The following is a 16,956-nucleotide window of genomic DNA, read 5'->3' as shown; positions in this document are numbered from 1 at the left end:
TGACAGATCACATCAAATAGGTAAAATTGGTCAAAGTTATTTTATCTACAGATGAGCATATGAACATGGAGCAGAAGGAACCCTAAACCTATGCATTTGACTTCAAAGCCTAATTTCCCCTTTCAGCTATGAATGTTGTGCCAGTGGTTCATATAAGTTTATTCTTGTGATTACAGGGAATTCAGTCTAGAATCACAGCACAATAAAGCCAGCTAGTGAAGTCACAGAGGATGCTGTCAGATTGTTGTACCTGCCACAACTTTAACTCCTCTTCCGCTTCCTGAAGTTTTTCTGAAAGATTCATATTGTCCTGACAGTTCTCTTGAATAACTTCAAAATCCTGAAACACCAATCAGAGAAAGATTAGTGAGAGACAGTCCGATGAAGAATTATACTCAAAAATTAATATATTTTTTTCTGGGTATTCAACCACCTATACTTTTTGGTTATGTTTTAAACATAAATAGAAGCAATAAAACTTTAATGGTAATGATTACTGAACAGTTAGAGATAATTGTCCAAGTCTTTGAATCTTTTTCTGAGACAGCTGAAAGTTGTGTTCTTTGAAACACTCAGGAACACTCATTCATTCAGCAAGATGGGATTGATGATCCTCATAGCTTTGACTGACATCTCCACTTATACTAAATGTGTTTCCATCCCACAATAGATACACACAGTGTAATGTCAGATAATATTCTGACCACTTAGATGGACGGAAATCTCAGGCATGAGCTGGAGTTTCACACTGCTGCTATTTCCCTTCTTTCTCATCTGGAGCCTGGGGCAGTTGCACAGGTAGCTGTAAATCAACTAACCCCCATCCAGTGGCCATTTTTCATGTCTGAGCTAACTTTGTGTCAACATTCCAGTCACCGTGAAGAACTTCCCATCAGATATACACACAAAAGCATCTTTCAGTAAGACTTTGCTAAATAAAGATCAATAGCAGGCATTGACATTGATTTCTGTAACTCCGAGACTCCAAGATCAAAAGTAGCACATCAACAGCTGCTCTATTTCTAAACAACTAACTCTGTACTGACTCAAATTAGAACCTAAGTCCTTCTGGTCTATATGGTGTAGGACTACATTGGCTGATCTCTTTATTCCCTGCATCATCCAGGGAAATCATATAGCACTGATAACAATTTGAACTCAAGATAAAGGAAAATGACATAAGCTTAAAATATTTTAGACTGCAATTCTGCCATTGACCATTCATATTGTCAGAAATAGGGTCAGCATTCTGTTAGAAAGTTTTTTTACTTAAAAATAGATGGATAATTCTATTTCTGATCCAATTTACAAACAATTTGTGTTAAATAAAATATATATTCTTGACTCTGAATCAGAAGATTGTAAATTTAAACCTCATTACAGCATATAATCCAGGTTGATACTTCAGTGTAGCACTGAGGGATTGCTGCATTTTTTGGAGGTTCTACCCTTTATATTTTATTTTAAATCAAGGTTTTGACTATGTGCTCAATGGGCATTAAAGTCACAGAGGTCGACAGACAGAAAAAGGCCCTTTGGCCCATCGAGTCTGTGCCGGTCAAACAAGCACCTAATTATTTTAATCCCATTTTCCGCACTAGGCAATAGCCTTGTATGCCATGGCATCACAAGTGCACATCCAAATATTTCTTAAATGTTATGAGAGTTTCTGCCTCTACCACCCTTTCAGGCAGTGAGTTCCAGTTTCCCACCACCTTCTGGGTGAAAAAATTCTTCCTCACATCTCCTCTAAACCTCCTGCCCCATACCTTAAAACTATGCCCCCTGGTTATTGATCCCTCCACCAAGGGGAAAAGTTCCTTCCTGTCTACCTTAACTATGACCCTCATGATTTTATACATCTCAATCATGTCCCCCCTCAATCTCCTCTGCTCCAGAGAAAATAACTCCAGCCTATCAATCTCTCCTCATAACTAAAACTCTCCAGCCCAGGCAACATCCTGGTAAATCTCCTCTGCACTCTCTCTAGTGCAGTCATTATTCCTATAATGCGATTCCAGCACTGCACGCAATACTCTAGCTGTGGCTTAACCAGCATTTTATACAGTTCCAGCAAAACCTCCTTGCTCTTATATTCTATGCCTAAGCTAATAAAGGCAAGTATCCCATATGCCTTCTTTACCATCTTATCTACCTTGCTCCCGCACCATCCCCTCCCCCCACCACACCCCCACTAGGGCCATCTGTCACTGGCTCATCCTGCTTTCTACTTTTAATGTTACTATTAGCACCTCCTTTAGCCAATATCACCACCATCAACACCCTTTTGACCTTTATGACATCTTTTGCAATCTCTCCTTTGCCTCCACCTATCGCTGGCCTTCTATTCAGCTTCATCTGTCCCACCCCTCTTCAACAGGATATATTTCACCACATTTCTACTTCTCTTTAGTTCTGAAGAATCATCTGGACTCAAAACATTAACTCTTTCTCTCCACAGATGCTGTCAGACCTGCTGAGTTTTTCCAGCAATTTTTGTTTTTTGTTTCAGATTTCCAGCATCCTCACTATTTTCCTTTTATCTACCTGTCCTGCTACCTTAAGGGTCACCAAGGTTCCTCTGATCCTCGGTACTTCCCAGGGTCCTATCATGCATTGTGTATTCCCATGCCTTGTTTGTCCTGCCCAAGTGCATCACCTCACATTTATCCAGATTAAATTCCATTTGCCATTGATCAGCCCATCTGACCAGCCCATCTATATCCTCCTGCAATCTAAGGCTATACTCCTCACTATTTACCACCCCACCAATTTTCATGTCATCTGCAAACTTACTGATCAACCCTCCTACATTCAAGTCTAGATCGTTTATATATACCACAAACAGCAAGGGACCCAACACCGATCCGTGGAACCCCACTGGACACAGGCATCCAGTCACAAAAACACCCCTCGACCATCACCCTCTGCTTCCTGCCAATCAGCCAATTCTGGATCCAATTTGCCAAATTGCCTTGGATTCTATGGGCTCTTACCTTATCAGTCTCCCATGCGGGACCTTATCAAAAGCCTTACTGAAGTCCAAGTAGACTACATCAAATGCATTGCCCTCATCTGCACATCTGGTCACCTCTTTGAAAAATTCAGTCAAATTGGTCAGACATTACCTCCCCTTAACAAAACCATGCTGACTGTCCTTGATTAATCCCTGCCTCTCCAAGTGTTGATTAATTCCGTCTCTCAGAATTGCTTCCAATAGTTTCTCCACCACTGAGGTTAGGCTGACTGGCCAGTAGTTCTCGGGTTTATCCCTTCCTCCCTCTTTGAATAATGGTGCCACACTGGCTCTCCTCCAGTCTTCTGGCACCTCTCCTGTGGCCAGAGAGGTATTGAAAATTATTGCCAGCGCCCCTGCTATCTCCTCCCTTGCCTCACTCAACAGCCTGGGATACTCAGAAGGGATTGAGGCAAAAGACAGGAAATTACAGGCCGATTAGCCTGACCTCAGTCGTTGGTAAGATTTTAGAGTCCATTATTAAGGATGAGATTTCAGAATACTTGGAAGTGCATGATAATATAGGGCAAAGTCAGCATGGTTTCATCAAGGGGAGGTCTTGCCTGACAAATCTGTTAGAATTCTTTGAGGAGGTAATGAGTAAGTTAGACAAAGGAGAGCCAATGCATGTTATCTACTTGGACTTCCAGAAGGCCTTTGACAAGGTGCCGCACAGGAGGCTGCTCAGTAAAAAAAGAGCCCATGGTGTTAGAGGCAAGGTACTAGCATGGATAGAAGATTGGCTGTCTGGCAGGAGGCAAAGAGTGGGGATAAGGGGGTCCTTCTCAGGATGGTGGCTGGTGACTAGTGGAGTTCTGCAGGGGTCAGTGTTGGGATCACAACTTTTCACTTTATACATTAATGATCTAGATGAAGGAACTGAGGGCATCCTGGCTAAGTGTGCAGATGATACAAAGATAGGTGGAGGGACAGGTAGTATTGAGGAGGCAGGGAGGCTGCAGAAGGATTTGGACAGGTTAGGAGAATGGGCAAAGAAATGGCAGATGGAATACAACGTGGGGAAGTGTGAGGTCATGCACTTTGGTAGGAAGAATAGAGGCATAGACTATTTTCTAAATGGGGAGAGAATTCAGAAACTTGGAGTGCAAAGGGACTTGGGAGTCCTAGTCCAGGATTCTCTTAAGGTTAACTTGCAGGTTGAGTTAGTAGTTAGGAAGGCAAATGCAATGTTGGCATTTATTTTGAGAGGACTAGAATATAAAAGCAGTGATGTGCTGCTGAGGCTTTATAAGGCTCTGGTCAGACCACATTTAGAATATTGTGAGCAATTTTGGGCCCCATATCTCAGAAGGATGTGCTGGCCCTGGAGAGGGTCCAGAAGAGGTTCACGAGAATGATCCCAAGAATGAAAGGCTTAACATATGACGAACGTTTGAGGACTCTAGGTCTATACTCAATGGAGTTTAGAAGGATGAGGGGGATCTGATTGAAACTTACAGAATACTGAAAGGCCTGGATAGAGTGGACGTGGGGAAGATGTTTCCATTAGTAAGAGAGACTAGGACCCGAGGGCACAGCCTCAGAGTAAAGGGAAGACCTTTTCAAACAGAGATGGGGAGAATCTTCTTTAGCCAGAGAGTGGTGAATCTATGGAATTCATTGTGGAGGCCGGGTCATTGAGTGTGATTAAGACAGAGATAGATAGGTTCTTGATTGGTAAGGGGATCAAAGGTTATGGGGAGAAGGTGGGAGAATGGGGTTTAGAAACTTTCAGCCATGATTGAATGGCGGAGCAGACTCAATGGGCCAAATGGCCTAATTTCTGCTCCTATGTCTTATGGTCATTTCATCCGGGCCTAGAGATTTATCTATTTTTAAGCCTGCCAGACCACTTAGAACCTCCTCCCTTCCTATGTTAATTTCTTTAATTATATCACAGTGCTTCTGCCTGATTTCCATACCCACATCATCCCTCTCACTTGTGTATTCATTTAGATTCCTAACTACGTCTTCTGACTCCACACACAAATTACCACAATGCTCCATATTGGGCCCTACTCTTTTCATAAGTTATCCTCTTACTCTTAATGCATTTCACAGAATCATACAGTGCAGAAGAGGCCCTTCAGCCCATCGAGTCTGCACCGACACGTGAGAAACACCTGACCTACCTACCTAACCCCACTTACCAGCACTTGGCCCATAGCCTTGAATATTTTGACATGCCAAGTGCACATCCAGGTACTTTTTAAAGGATGTGAGGCAACCCACCTCCACCACCCTCCCAGGCAGTGCATTCCAGACCGTCATCACCCTCTGAGTAAAAAAGTTTTTCCTCACATCCCCCCTAAACCTCCTGCCCCTCCCCTTGAACTTGTGTCCGCTTGTGACTGACGCACATGAGATATAGGGTAATTTGATAAGGTGGATTCAAAATTGGCTTAGTTGTAGGCGACAGAGGGTGATGACAGAAGGCTGCTTTAATAACTGGAAGCCAGTGTCCAGTGCTCCCTATCCACCCTGTCCATGCCCCTCAATCTTGTACACCTCAATCAGGTCGCCCCTCAGTCTTCTCTGCTCCAATGAAAACAACCCAAGTCTATCCAACATCTCTTCATAACTTAAACGTTTCATCCCAGGCAACACCCTAGTGAATCTCCTCTGCACCCCCTCCAGTGCAATCCCATTCTTCCTATAATGTGGCGACCAGAACTGCACACAGTACTCCAGCTGTAGCCTCACCAAGGTTCTATACAACTCCAACATGACCTCCCTACTTTTGTAATCGATGCCTCGATTGATAAAGGCAAGTGTCCCTTTTGATTTTTTCACCACCCCACTAACATGCCCCTCCACCTTCAGAGATCTATGGACACACATGCCATGTTCCCTTTGTTCCTCAGAACTTCCTAGTGTCATGCCGTTCACTGAATACTTCCTTGTCAAATTAGTCCTTCACCTCACACTTTTCAGGGTTAAATTCCACCTGCTCCTTATCTGCCCATTTGACCATCCCGTCTATTTCTTCCTGTAGCCGAAGACACTCAACCTCAATGTTAACCACCCAGCCGATCTTTGTGTCATCCGCAAACTTACTAATCCTGCCCCCCGCATAGTCATCTATGTCGTTTATATAAATGGCGAATAATAAGAGATCCCTGTGGTACGCCACTGGACACTGGCTTCCAGTCACTAAAGCATCCTTCTATCATCACCCTCTGTCTCCTACAACTAAGCCAATTTTGAATCCACCTTACCAAATTACCCTGTATCCCATGTGCATTTGCCTTCTTTATAAGTCTCCCATATGGGACCTTGTCAAAGGCTTTGCTGAAATCCATATAAACTACATCAACTGCACTGCCCTCATCTACACACCTGGTCACCTCCTCAAAAAAATTCAATCAAATTTGTTAGGCATGACCTCCCTCTGACAAAGCCATGCTGACTATCCCTGATCAAACCTTGCCTCTCCAAGTGGAGATAGATTCTCTCCTTCAGAATTTTTTCCAATAATTTCCCTACCACTGACGTGAGACTCACTGGTCTGTAGTTCCCTGGCTTATCTCTACAGCCCTTCTTAAATAGTGGAATCACATTAGCTGTTTTCCAGTCCTCTGGCACCTCCCCGTGGCCAGAGGGGAATTAAAAATTTGGGTCAGAGCCCCTGCAATCTCCTCCCTTGCCTCCCTTAGCAGTTTGGGACACAAATCATCTGGACCTGGAGATGTGTCCACTTTTAAGCCTGCCAACACCTCCAATACCTTGTCACTCCCTATATCAATTTGCTCAAGAACCTCACAGTCTCTCTCCCCAAGTTCCATACCTTCATCCTCATTCTCTTGGGTGAAGGCGGATGTGAAGTATTCGTTCAACACTCTACTGATGTCCTCTGGCTCCACCCAAAGATTGCTCCCTTGGTCCCTAATGGGCCCTACTCTTTCCCTGGTTATCATCTTCCCATTGATATACTTAAAGAATATCTTGGGATTTTCCTTACTTTTACCAGCCAGAGCTTTCTCATATTCCCTCTTTGCTCTCCTAATTGCTTTCTTAAGCACCACCCTGCACTTTCTGTACTTCACTAACTAATGCCTCCACTGATTTGCTCGCCTTGTATCTGCTAAAAGCCTCTCTTTTCATCATCGTATCCTGAATATCTCTGGTCATCCATGATTCTCTGGGCTTGTTGCTCCTTCCTATCACCCTAGAGGGAACATGTTGAGCCTGTACCCTCCCCATTTCCTTTTTGAATGCCCCCCCACTGCTCTTCTGTAGATTTCCCCACTAGTAGCTGTTCCCAGTCTACCTTGGCCAGATCCTGCCTTATTTTACTAAAATCTGATCTCCCCCAATCCAAAACATTTTTTTGCAACTTGTCAATTTCTTTGTCCATAGCAAGCTTAAATTGTACCAAGTTGTGGTCGCTATCACTAAAATACTCCCCCACCACCACCTCAGCCACCTGTCCGGCTTCATTCCCCAGAATTAGGTCCAGCAATGCACCGTCCCTTGTTGAACCCTCTACATTTTGACCTAAAAAGTTCTCCTGTACACATTTCAAGAAATCCACTCCATCCAAGCCCTTAACACTATGTCTATCCCAATTAATTTTGGGAAAGTTGAAATCATCTAATATAATTACCCTATTGTTATCGTTTTTACACACGTCCGCAAATTGTGCACATATTTGCTCCTCAATTTCCTGCTGACTATCTGAGGGTCTATAATAAACACCTAACAATGTGGCTGACCCTTTTTTATTTAAGCTCTACCCACAAAGCTTCATTCATTCGATGCCATCTCCAAGGTATCATCTCTCCTTACTGCAGTAACTGACTCCTTAACTAATAATGCAATGCCTCCTCCTCTTTTACTCCCTCCCCTGTCTCACCTGAAGATTCTATATCCAAGAATGTTGAGCTGCCAATCCTGCCCCTCCCTCAACCATGTCTCTGTGATGGCTACTATATCACAATTCCATGCGTCAATCCTCACCCTTAACTCATCCATTTTACCTGTAATACACCTGGCATTAAAGTAAGGGCCATACAGCCTTGCCTTACTCCCTTGAAACTTAATGCAGCTTGATTGTTTTATGTATTATGTGTCCCTGTTCTGCTAACATTGTGTCCCCTCCCCATGCCAAATTAGTTTAAACTCCTCCCAATAGCACTAGCAAACACACCCACAAGGATGTTAGTCTGGTTCAGATGTAGACTCTCCCGCTTGTACAGGTCCCATCTTCCCCAGAAATGGTCCCAGTGATCCAAGAATCTAAAACCCTCCCGCCTGCACCAACTCTTAAGCCATGTATTCATCTGCGCAATTCTCCTATTCTTATGCTCGCTAGCACATGGCACTGGCAGTAATCCAGAGATTACAACCCGAGAGGTCCTGCTTTTCAGTCTGCCTAACTCCCTGAATTCTTGATACAAGATCTCATCCCTCTTTCTACCTATGTCATTGGTACCGACATGTACCATGACCTCTGCCTTATCACCCTCACCCTTCAGGATGCCCTGCAGCTGTTCAGTGACATCCCAGACCCTGGCACCAGGGAGGCAACACACCATCCTGAAGTCACGTTGATGGCCACAATAGTGCCTATCTGTTCCCCTGATTATAGAATCCCCTATTACTATTGCTCTTCCTCTCCTCCTGTACAGACAGGCTGCTTGTGGTGCCAGAAGCTTGGCTCTGGTTGCACTCCCTGGAGGAACCAGTGCCCTCATTAGCCTCCAAATGAAATACCAATTTGCGAGTGGGACCCCAGGGGACTCCTGAACTACCTGCCTGTTTCTCTTGGATTGCCTGGTGGTCACCCATTCCCTTCCTTCCTCAGTCCCTTCAGCTGCGGTGTGACCGCCTCTCTAAATGTACTATCCACGACGCTCTCAGACTCACAGATGCTCCACAGTGTCCCCAGCCGCTGTTCCAGCTCTGAAACCCAAGCTTCCAGGAGCTGCGGCTGGGCACACTCCCTGCACACATGTTGGTCCTAGGCATGGAGCACGAGGAGCACACCATGGCTTTGAGCTCTTGTCCCTTTAAATTAAACCTTTTAAATCAATTACTCTAGAGCCCTTCTTTCCTGATCCTCATTGCTGCAGAATATACAAACGATAAACCACAAAAGGCCTTAAACAATAAGCAATAAAAGTAGTAAATACTTGCTCGACCTTACCCACTACTTACCAGTCATTTCTCTCCCTTGTAGCCTCTACTGCAGCAGAAGTACAAGACCACTCTCTGAAGATTTAAGAAGTTGGATAGCAAAGAAAAATGCAAAAAGCACCTCTTCCCCTCTCCACCAAAACACCACTGTGCAACAAATTGCCAATACCCACAATCACTCTGGCTGTGTCTCACTCAGGATGAGGTCTCTCCCCTGCTCGCGCGCAAGATCACTTGTAAAATAACTTTGGATTTTCCTTTATTTTACCTGCCAATGTTTCTTTCATGCCACCATTTTGCTCTCCTAATTTCCTTTTTAAGTTCCCCCCTACTCATTTTATAGTCCGCTAAGGCTTCTGCTGTTTTGAGCTCTCGGTATTTGCCATAAGCCTCCCTTTTTCTCTTTATCCAATCCTGTATATCCCTTGACATCCAGGGTTCCCTGGATTTGTTGGTCCCACCCTTTATCTTTACTGGAATATGTTGGCCCTGTACTCTCCCTATTTCCTTCTTGAATGAGTCCCACTGGTCTGACACAGATTTACCTAAAAGTAGCTGTTCCTAGTCCACTCTGGCCAAATCATATCTGATCTTATTAAAATTGGCCTTTCCCCCATTTAGAACTCTGATTTCTGGCCCATCCTTGTCCTTTTCCATAACAACCTTGAATCTAACGGAGTTATGAAGACGACCTGAAAAATGCTACCTCCTCCACTGAAACCTCTACCACCTGCCTGAATTCATTCCCTAAAATTAAGTCCAGGACCACCCCCTCTCTTGTAGGACCTGTACAGGCTGGGTCGTTAAGTATATTCAAGGCTGAGATAGACAGATTTTTAATCAGTAAGGGAATCAAGGGTTATGGGGAAAAGGCAGGAAAGTGGAATTGAGGATTATCAGATCAGCCATGATCTTATTAAATGGCAGAGCAGACTCGATGGGCTGTTCTTACATTACACTGAAAAGGCTGATACCTATGTATGCAAAAGAAATGGGCTTTTGTGTTTATGAAAATAGATATAATACAACACATTTTTGGCTAATATACTTACAGAATGTGAGTTACTAGAATCTGTTAATAGAGGCTTGGGCTGGTTACACTGATCCATATAGCAGTTCAAAGAAAAACAACAAATTTAATTTACACAAATTTCTTATTTGGAGCAAGTGATATGACAATTATGCTTCCAAGGGGAAATCTGTTAAGGGAATTAGTGAGGCAATGAGCTTTCAGCTCTGGGTTTTGGGTTCAAATCTACAATCTATGAATTTATAATGATATTTGACGTTTGGTGGAAACAATGACCAAAACCAGAGTTAGGCCGGCTGTCAGGTCCCTCAAGCCTTATACAAGGTAATGGTTACATGAACCTGCTAAAGGTGGGTTGGCAGCACATGAGAAAGCTCCCGAATTTTCTGCTTGTCAATACATCAAAAGATGAGCGCCTGGAATGTTTTAATAGTATTATAATGACGATCAAGCCGTTGACACAACCAAACATCCTACAACTCAAATACTGCTAAAATATCGCCATATATAACACTGAATACACAAAGAAACGCGCTGTACATTTAAAACCGAAAGTAACGCCAGTTTTTTTTTATAAAGAGTTAAGACTTAAAATTGTCTTAAAATATAAACACTGGAAACATTACAAGCTCACATAATGATTCCCTAGTTTCTCCTCTGAAGACCCGGGCATTACGTAAATAGAGCCCGTATCTTGGCCAGCACTATCGGAGTGGCATTCGTTGGGAATGAAGAGAACTCACGTTCAATTTTCTGACAAGTCCCCGGACTGCAGGATTAGACGCCCTGTTCCGAATTTGTCGCTATATTGAGGACAAGCGGCGGGGAAGGCCTTTCGCTTTCAACCTTTTTTTTTGACCGATTCCGGTTGTTGCTACTACCTTGTTACGCTCTTTGCTCGCAATTTACTTTCAGTTTCCAGAATGGCGCTTTACTGGAAATCATCTGACCTGACCGCCTCCTTATTTAATGTTTGCACAGTTTTCCTTTAGTTTCCCCAAAGCTGAACAATCTCTCTGACCCTGACAATTTAATAAGCATGAAGGGCCAAATCCTCTGAACATTGGAATGCTGTGGATATCCTGACACCTGAACCTACTTGGGAATTGCCTGGGAAGTTTAAACTTTCAGTGGGAATGTCTCTCACTCCAAGTTCCATGGGACTTACCTGAATAGTTACCCAGGAAAGTTAAACAGATTAAAACCAAGTTAACAACTGGGTATCTCCACCAGTAACTCTCATCATCCCGCCGACCCCCTGACTACCCCTCCCGATCACCCCCCTGATCCAACCTGACTACCTCCCCGCCCTACCTGATTGCCACCCCCCGACCCCGACCCAGATACACTTCCGAACACTTGACTACTCCAAAAAGCTGATCCGACTACTCTCCCAACCACCAAGTACCCCCCAATCTAGGGGCCACGAAACACACTGTCATGGCATGAACCCCGCAAACCGACAAGTGGGTTACACCCAGAAACTAAGAGCCACTGTTTCAGACTGCCAGCCCTGATGTATTAAAGTGCAACATGAGACACAGAAAGCATCAAGCATTCCCACAGTCTGCATCTTAAATTGCCTTTACAATCAAATTCCTCTGAAGGCTGAGGAAAGTGTATGGGGTGCAATTTATTAACAATTACACCACACTGAGTAAATGTAGAACCCCCCATACACTTGGATTTCTGCTGACACATTTTGGTTTTGCCTGTGTGACCAGGCCTGGTGGTTTGGTGCGGGTAGCAGTGGCTTTGTTAAACCTGTCACCTTCCCAGTGACAGGGACACGGATAGCAATGAGTGAGTGTCCAGCATAAATCGCTCATTCGTTTCGGCATTGCATCTCGAAAACAACCTCTTCGCTGGAGCGGGCTGTGTCGCTCTTCAAATAAATGCGATTCTGTGCAATCGATTTCATGGCGCAAGAAGGAGGCAGAACTAAATCGGCGTGAACATGCCTCAGAAACGATTTAATATTTGAATGATTTAATGATCCAGCTTTGCACACATGGGGCAGAGGCCCATCTTCTGGATCGCCCTCTCCCCTGCTAATAGTCTGAACCCATTAGAATAATTCCCACCACTTTATTCCCAGTCAAAAACAAAAGGGGTGCTAAAGCAGCCCCTGGCACTCTTACCTGGCAGTGTTGTACTTTATTGGCTGTATTGTCATTGTTCACACCCACCAGATTTCTCAAAGTGTTATTACATTTCAGTCCTTTTAATAACTCCCACGGAAAGACAGGGACAAGGAGTGAAGTGGGGCACCTGAATGAACCTGGAGACCACTAGTCAGGAAATTACATGATGACCCACCCCCACCACTGCTTGACATACTTTGAGAATTCTATATATTGATGCATTTTAAAGGGTAACGAATAAGTTCTGAGTTGAACTCGGGTATAAGATTAAGCTTAACCATCGGCTTTAATCTCTATTCTGAATAACCTTTTAAGTGAAACCAATTAAACCAAATCAACAAAATTGGGATAAATCAGGCACAGCCCCTAATTCAGGTCAGCTGAAAAACCAAGAACAAAATTTAAAGGAACCTTACAAACTTTAAATCAAAATGTGATTAAAGGGGTCAACAAAACACCCCAGTCCCCGCAGTGCCCACTGGGCACAGAAGGCCTCGAGAGTGCCAGCAGACACCACGTGCTCCCTCTCCAGGGACATCCGGCCGCGAACGTAGCCACAGAAGAGGGACAAACAATTGGGCGGGGCTTCCCTGCCGATCGCCCGCTGCCTGGACCTGTTAATAGCCAACTTGGCCAGGCCCAGGAGCAGGTTCACAAGGAGGTCCTCCTCCTTCCCGACCCCCTTCCGCACCGGGTGCCCATAGATCAGGAGCGTGGGGCTGAAGTGCAAACAAAACATCAATAAAAGGTTTTTCAAATAACTAAAAAGGGAATGCAGTCTACAACACCCTATGTATACATGGTCCACGGACTCCACAAGACCGCAAAAAGGGCACGTGTCCTGAGAGTCCGTGAACCTATGCATCCTCTTATTATAGGGGACTGCTGCATGTAACACCGTCCAACCCAGGTCCCCCGATAGAAAGGGGGAGGACACCTCCATAGAGGGCCTCCCATCGGGGGCCTCCGCCGCCGGATGGCAACAAGGCACGCCAGAGCGTGTCCGGGCGGCAGACAAGGGCAAGAAAATGGAAGGTGTGCAGCAGCAGTCCGTACAAAAAGCCCCTCTTTGCCGTGCCAAAAGGCACAGAGGGCATGTCCCCGAGGTGGCTCATATTGCAGGGTGCCAGCACCCGAGGGAGGGTTCGGGGCTTGGGGCCAATGTGGAATTCTGTCTGAACAGGGGAACGTTCAGACGGAAGACCACCGCGCACCTGGGCCTCTATTCTGAATGGTTAACCTATTCATAACATCTTATATTACTAATAAACATCAGATGGTTTAGATTAAATTGATCATCGTTGTGACTTTTTTTTTGAACCGAGGAATTGGCACCTAATTGAACAACATGAAATGAGTTAAAGAATCAATACCAAGATGAAACACACAGCACAGGATCAACGATATCAGAAGGATCAACGGTATCAGAAGGATCATCGCCCCTGATTCTCTCTCCACAGAAGCTGCTTCATCTGCTGAGTATTTGCAGCATTTATATTCATACTTGAGACATTTAAATGGGACAGATCTGTTCTCAATCTACAGAAATTGGTCCTTTCCAATTAAATTATTTTACTGCTCGAGATTTCACCATGTCTCATTCCACAGCCAGTCAAAAGCTCATGTGAGCTGCTCAACAGAAGTTCCACTAAGTTTGGCTTGAACTCACAATCTAGGCTTGGCCTAAATAGCTAAGTGGTTATGGTACTGGGTTTGTAACCCCAAGATCAAGAGTTCAAATCTCACAATGGCAAACTATGAAACAATGCAACTTCATCTGAAACAGATGGAAACGGGTTTGTACTCGAAAGAGTTACTGTTCCTGGGACCCGTAGATGCACAGGCCACAGCTGCAGTGCAGGCCGCTTTGGTCGTGACCACCAAGTTGGTGAGGTATCGCTGAATAAATGGTAGGTTCGCAGCCTCTTCAGTCAACAACAAGTTGAACTCACAATCTGTGCCAGCTGTGGTTGTGGCCGAGTGGTTACGGAGATGGGTTAGAAACCCATTGGGGTTACCTTGCACAGGTTCGAATCCTACTGACTACGTTTCTCATTATTTCTGGTTTAAACCGTGCACAGACAGAGCTAATTATTGTTTGAATTGAGGAAGAGCACTCCAGACATATCCTTAATCTCTGGCTTGGCCTAAATAGCCAAGTGGTTATGGTACTGGGTTTGTAACCCCAAGATCAAGAGTTCAAATCTCACAATGGCAAACTATGAAACAATGTAATTTTGAGCTTGGCCTGAATAGCCAAGTGGTTATGGTACTAGGTTTGTAACCCCAAGATCAAGAGTTCAAATCTCACAATGGCAAACTATGAAACAATGTAACTTCATCTGAAACAGATGGAAACAGGTTTACTCAAAAAGAGTATCAAGAGTTCAAATCTCACAATGGTAAACTATGAAACAACGTAACTTCATCTGAAACAGATGGAAACTGATTTGTACTCGAAAGAGTTACATCTTCTTGCCGGGCATCGGGGTGGTCCTTTCGGCTTACGCCGATGACGTGCTCCTTATGTTTAGTGACCCGGCTGACCTGCGGAGGATGCGCGAGTGCCAGGAGGTCTACTCTGCCGCTTCTTCTGCCAGGATCAACTGGGGTAAATGTTCTGGACTCCTGGTCGGTCAGTGGCAGATGGATCCCCTACCCGAGGAGCTCAGGCCTTTCACCTGGAGCAGGACCAGCCTCCTCTACCTGGGGGTCCATCTCTGCCCCGCTGAGGAATCCTGGCCAGCAAACTGGCAGGAACTGGAGACGAAAGTCACCGCTCGCCTGCGGCGCTGGACAGGACTGCTCCGAGTGCTATCTTACCGAGGTCAAGTTCTGGTCATAAACCAGCTGACCGCCGCCATGTTGTGGTATCAGCTGGTCACTTTGACCCCTCCCCCGGACTTTGTCACAAGAATCCAGAGATTGTTAGTCGACTTCTTCTGGGACAAAAGATTGCACTGGGTCGCTGCCGAGGTTCTGAGTCTCCCGCTTAGGGAGGGTGGTCAGGCGCTAGTGTGCCTACGCACACAGGTGGCGACTTTCCGCCTTCAGACCCTGCAGCGATACCTCTACGTCGAGCCTCCTCCTAGATGGTGTGCCCTGATGACGTATTCCTTCCGTCAGGTGCACGGCCTGAATTATGACATGCAGCTCCTGTTTATAGAACAGCTGGGCCTCGGTGGCTCCTGCAGGCGTTGCCCGTCTTTTACCAGGACCTGATCAAAATCTGGAAAGTGGTCGCCTCGCGACGCAGCTCTCCCCCGTCAGGAGTAGCGGCTATCGTCAGAGAGCCGCTGCTCAGGAATCCGCCCCTCCGTCCTTTTCAGTGGTTGGCGGAGAGGAGGGCTGTAGCCGCAGGGGTGACCAGGATCGGGACGCGCTGGGTGGCGGAGGACTGGGCTGGATGCTCCCGCAGGAGTTGGCACGACGCGCGTGTGTGAGTGTCCAGGTCGCAGCCGATGCCATCCAAGACCTGAGAACGGTCGTGCTCGGACCCAACGTTATTTTGGGTCTTGAGGTGGCCCAGGTGCGTGGTGGTCTTCCGTCTGAGCGTTCCCCTGTTCGCACAGAATTCCACATTGGCCCCAAGCCCCGAACCCTCCCTCGGGTGCTGGTACCCCGCAATATGAGCCGCCTCTGGGACATGCCCTCTGTGCCTTTTGGCACAGCAAAGAGGGGCTTTTTGTACGGACTGCTGCTGCACACCTTCCATTTTCTCGCCCTTGTCCGTCGACCGGACACGCCCTGGCGTGCCTTGTTGCTATCCGGCGGTGGAGGCCCCCGATGGGAGGCCCTCTATGGAGGTGTCCTCCCCCTTTCTATCGGGAACCTGGGTTGGAGGGTGTTGCATGCAGCAGTCCCTTATAATAAGAGGATGCATAGGTTCACGGACTCTCAGGACACGTGCCCTTTTTGCGGTCTTGTGGAGTCCGTGGACCATGTATACATAGGGTGTTGTAGACTGCACTCCCTTTTTAGTTATTTGAAAAACCTTTTATTGATGTCTTGTTTGCACTTCAGCCCCACGCTCCTGATCTATGGGCACCCGGTGCGGAAGGGGATCGGGAAGGAGGAGGACCTCCTCGTGAACCTGCTCCTGGGCCTGGCCAAGTTGGCCATTAACAGGTCCAGGCAGCGGGCGATCAACGGGGGAGTCCCGCCCGATTGTTTGTCCCTCTTCCGTGGCTACGTTCGCTGCCGGATGTCTCTGGAGAAGGAGCACGCGGTGTCTGCTGGCACTCTCGAGGCCTTCCATGCTCGGTGGGCACCGCGGGGACTGGGGTGTTTTGTTGACCCCTTTAATCACATTTTGATTTAAAGTTTGTAAGTTTCCTTTAAACTTTGTTCTTGGTTTTACAGCTGACCTGAATTAGGGGCTGTGCCTGATTTATCCCAATTTTGTTGATTTGGTTTTCATTTAAAAGATTATCAAGAGTTCAAATCTCACAATGGCAAACAATGTAACTTCATCTGAAACAGATGGAAACGTGTTTGTACTCGAAAGAGTTACATCTTGAACTCACAATCTCGGCATTGCACACGCCCCAGTGCTCCCATTAATGTACCATGTGCTAATCAATTTCACCACGAGAGCAAAGCAGTGCTAATTTGCATACGTGTTTTTT

At 45.8% G+C, this 16,956-nt stretch overlaps 1 protein-coding gene across 2 annotated transcripts in view; it reads right to left on the bottom strand.

The window, feature by feature from the left end:
• nmi (N-myc (and STAT) interactor) overlaps window positions 1-11,273 on the bottom strand; it is a 37,421-nt gene extending 26,148 nt beyond the window's left edge. Inside the window, exons 1-2 of one of the 2 annotated variants that reach the window (XM_041201380.1) lie at window positions 10,928-11,273; window positions 251-340 (exon numbers count right to left, since the gene is read on the bottom strand). In XM_041201380.1, coding sequence (XP_041057314.1) covers window positions 251-304 — 54 coding nt within the window. In that variant the 5' untranslated portion in view covers window positions 305-340; window positions 10,928-11,273. Of the gene's footprint in view, window positions 1-250; window positions 341-10,818 lie in introns of both variants that reach the window. The other variant, XM_041201379.1, reaches the window with a different exon arrangement.
• Between the last annotated feature and the right edge of the window lie 5,683 nt (window positions 11,274-16,956).

Source organism: Carcharodon carcharias, chromosome 12, assembly GCF_017639515.1.
Source record: "Carcharodon carcharias isolate sCarCar2 chromosome 12, sCarCar2.pri, whole genome shotgun sequence".
NCBI lineage: Eukaryota > Metazoa > Chordata > Chondrichthyes > Lamniformes > Lamnidae > Carcharodon > Carcharodon carcharias.
This window is presented reverse-complemented; position numbering and strand designations above follow the sequence as displayed.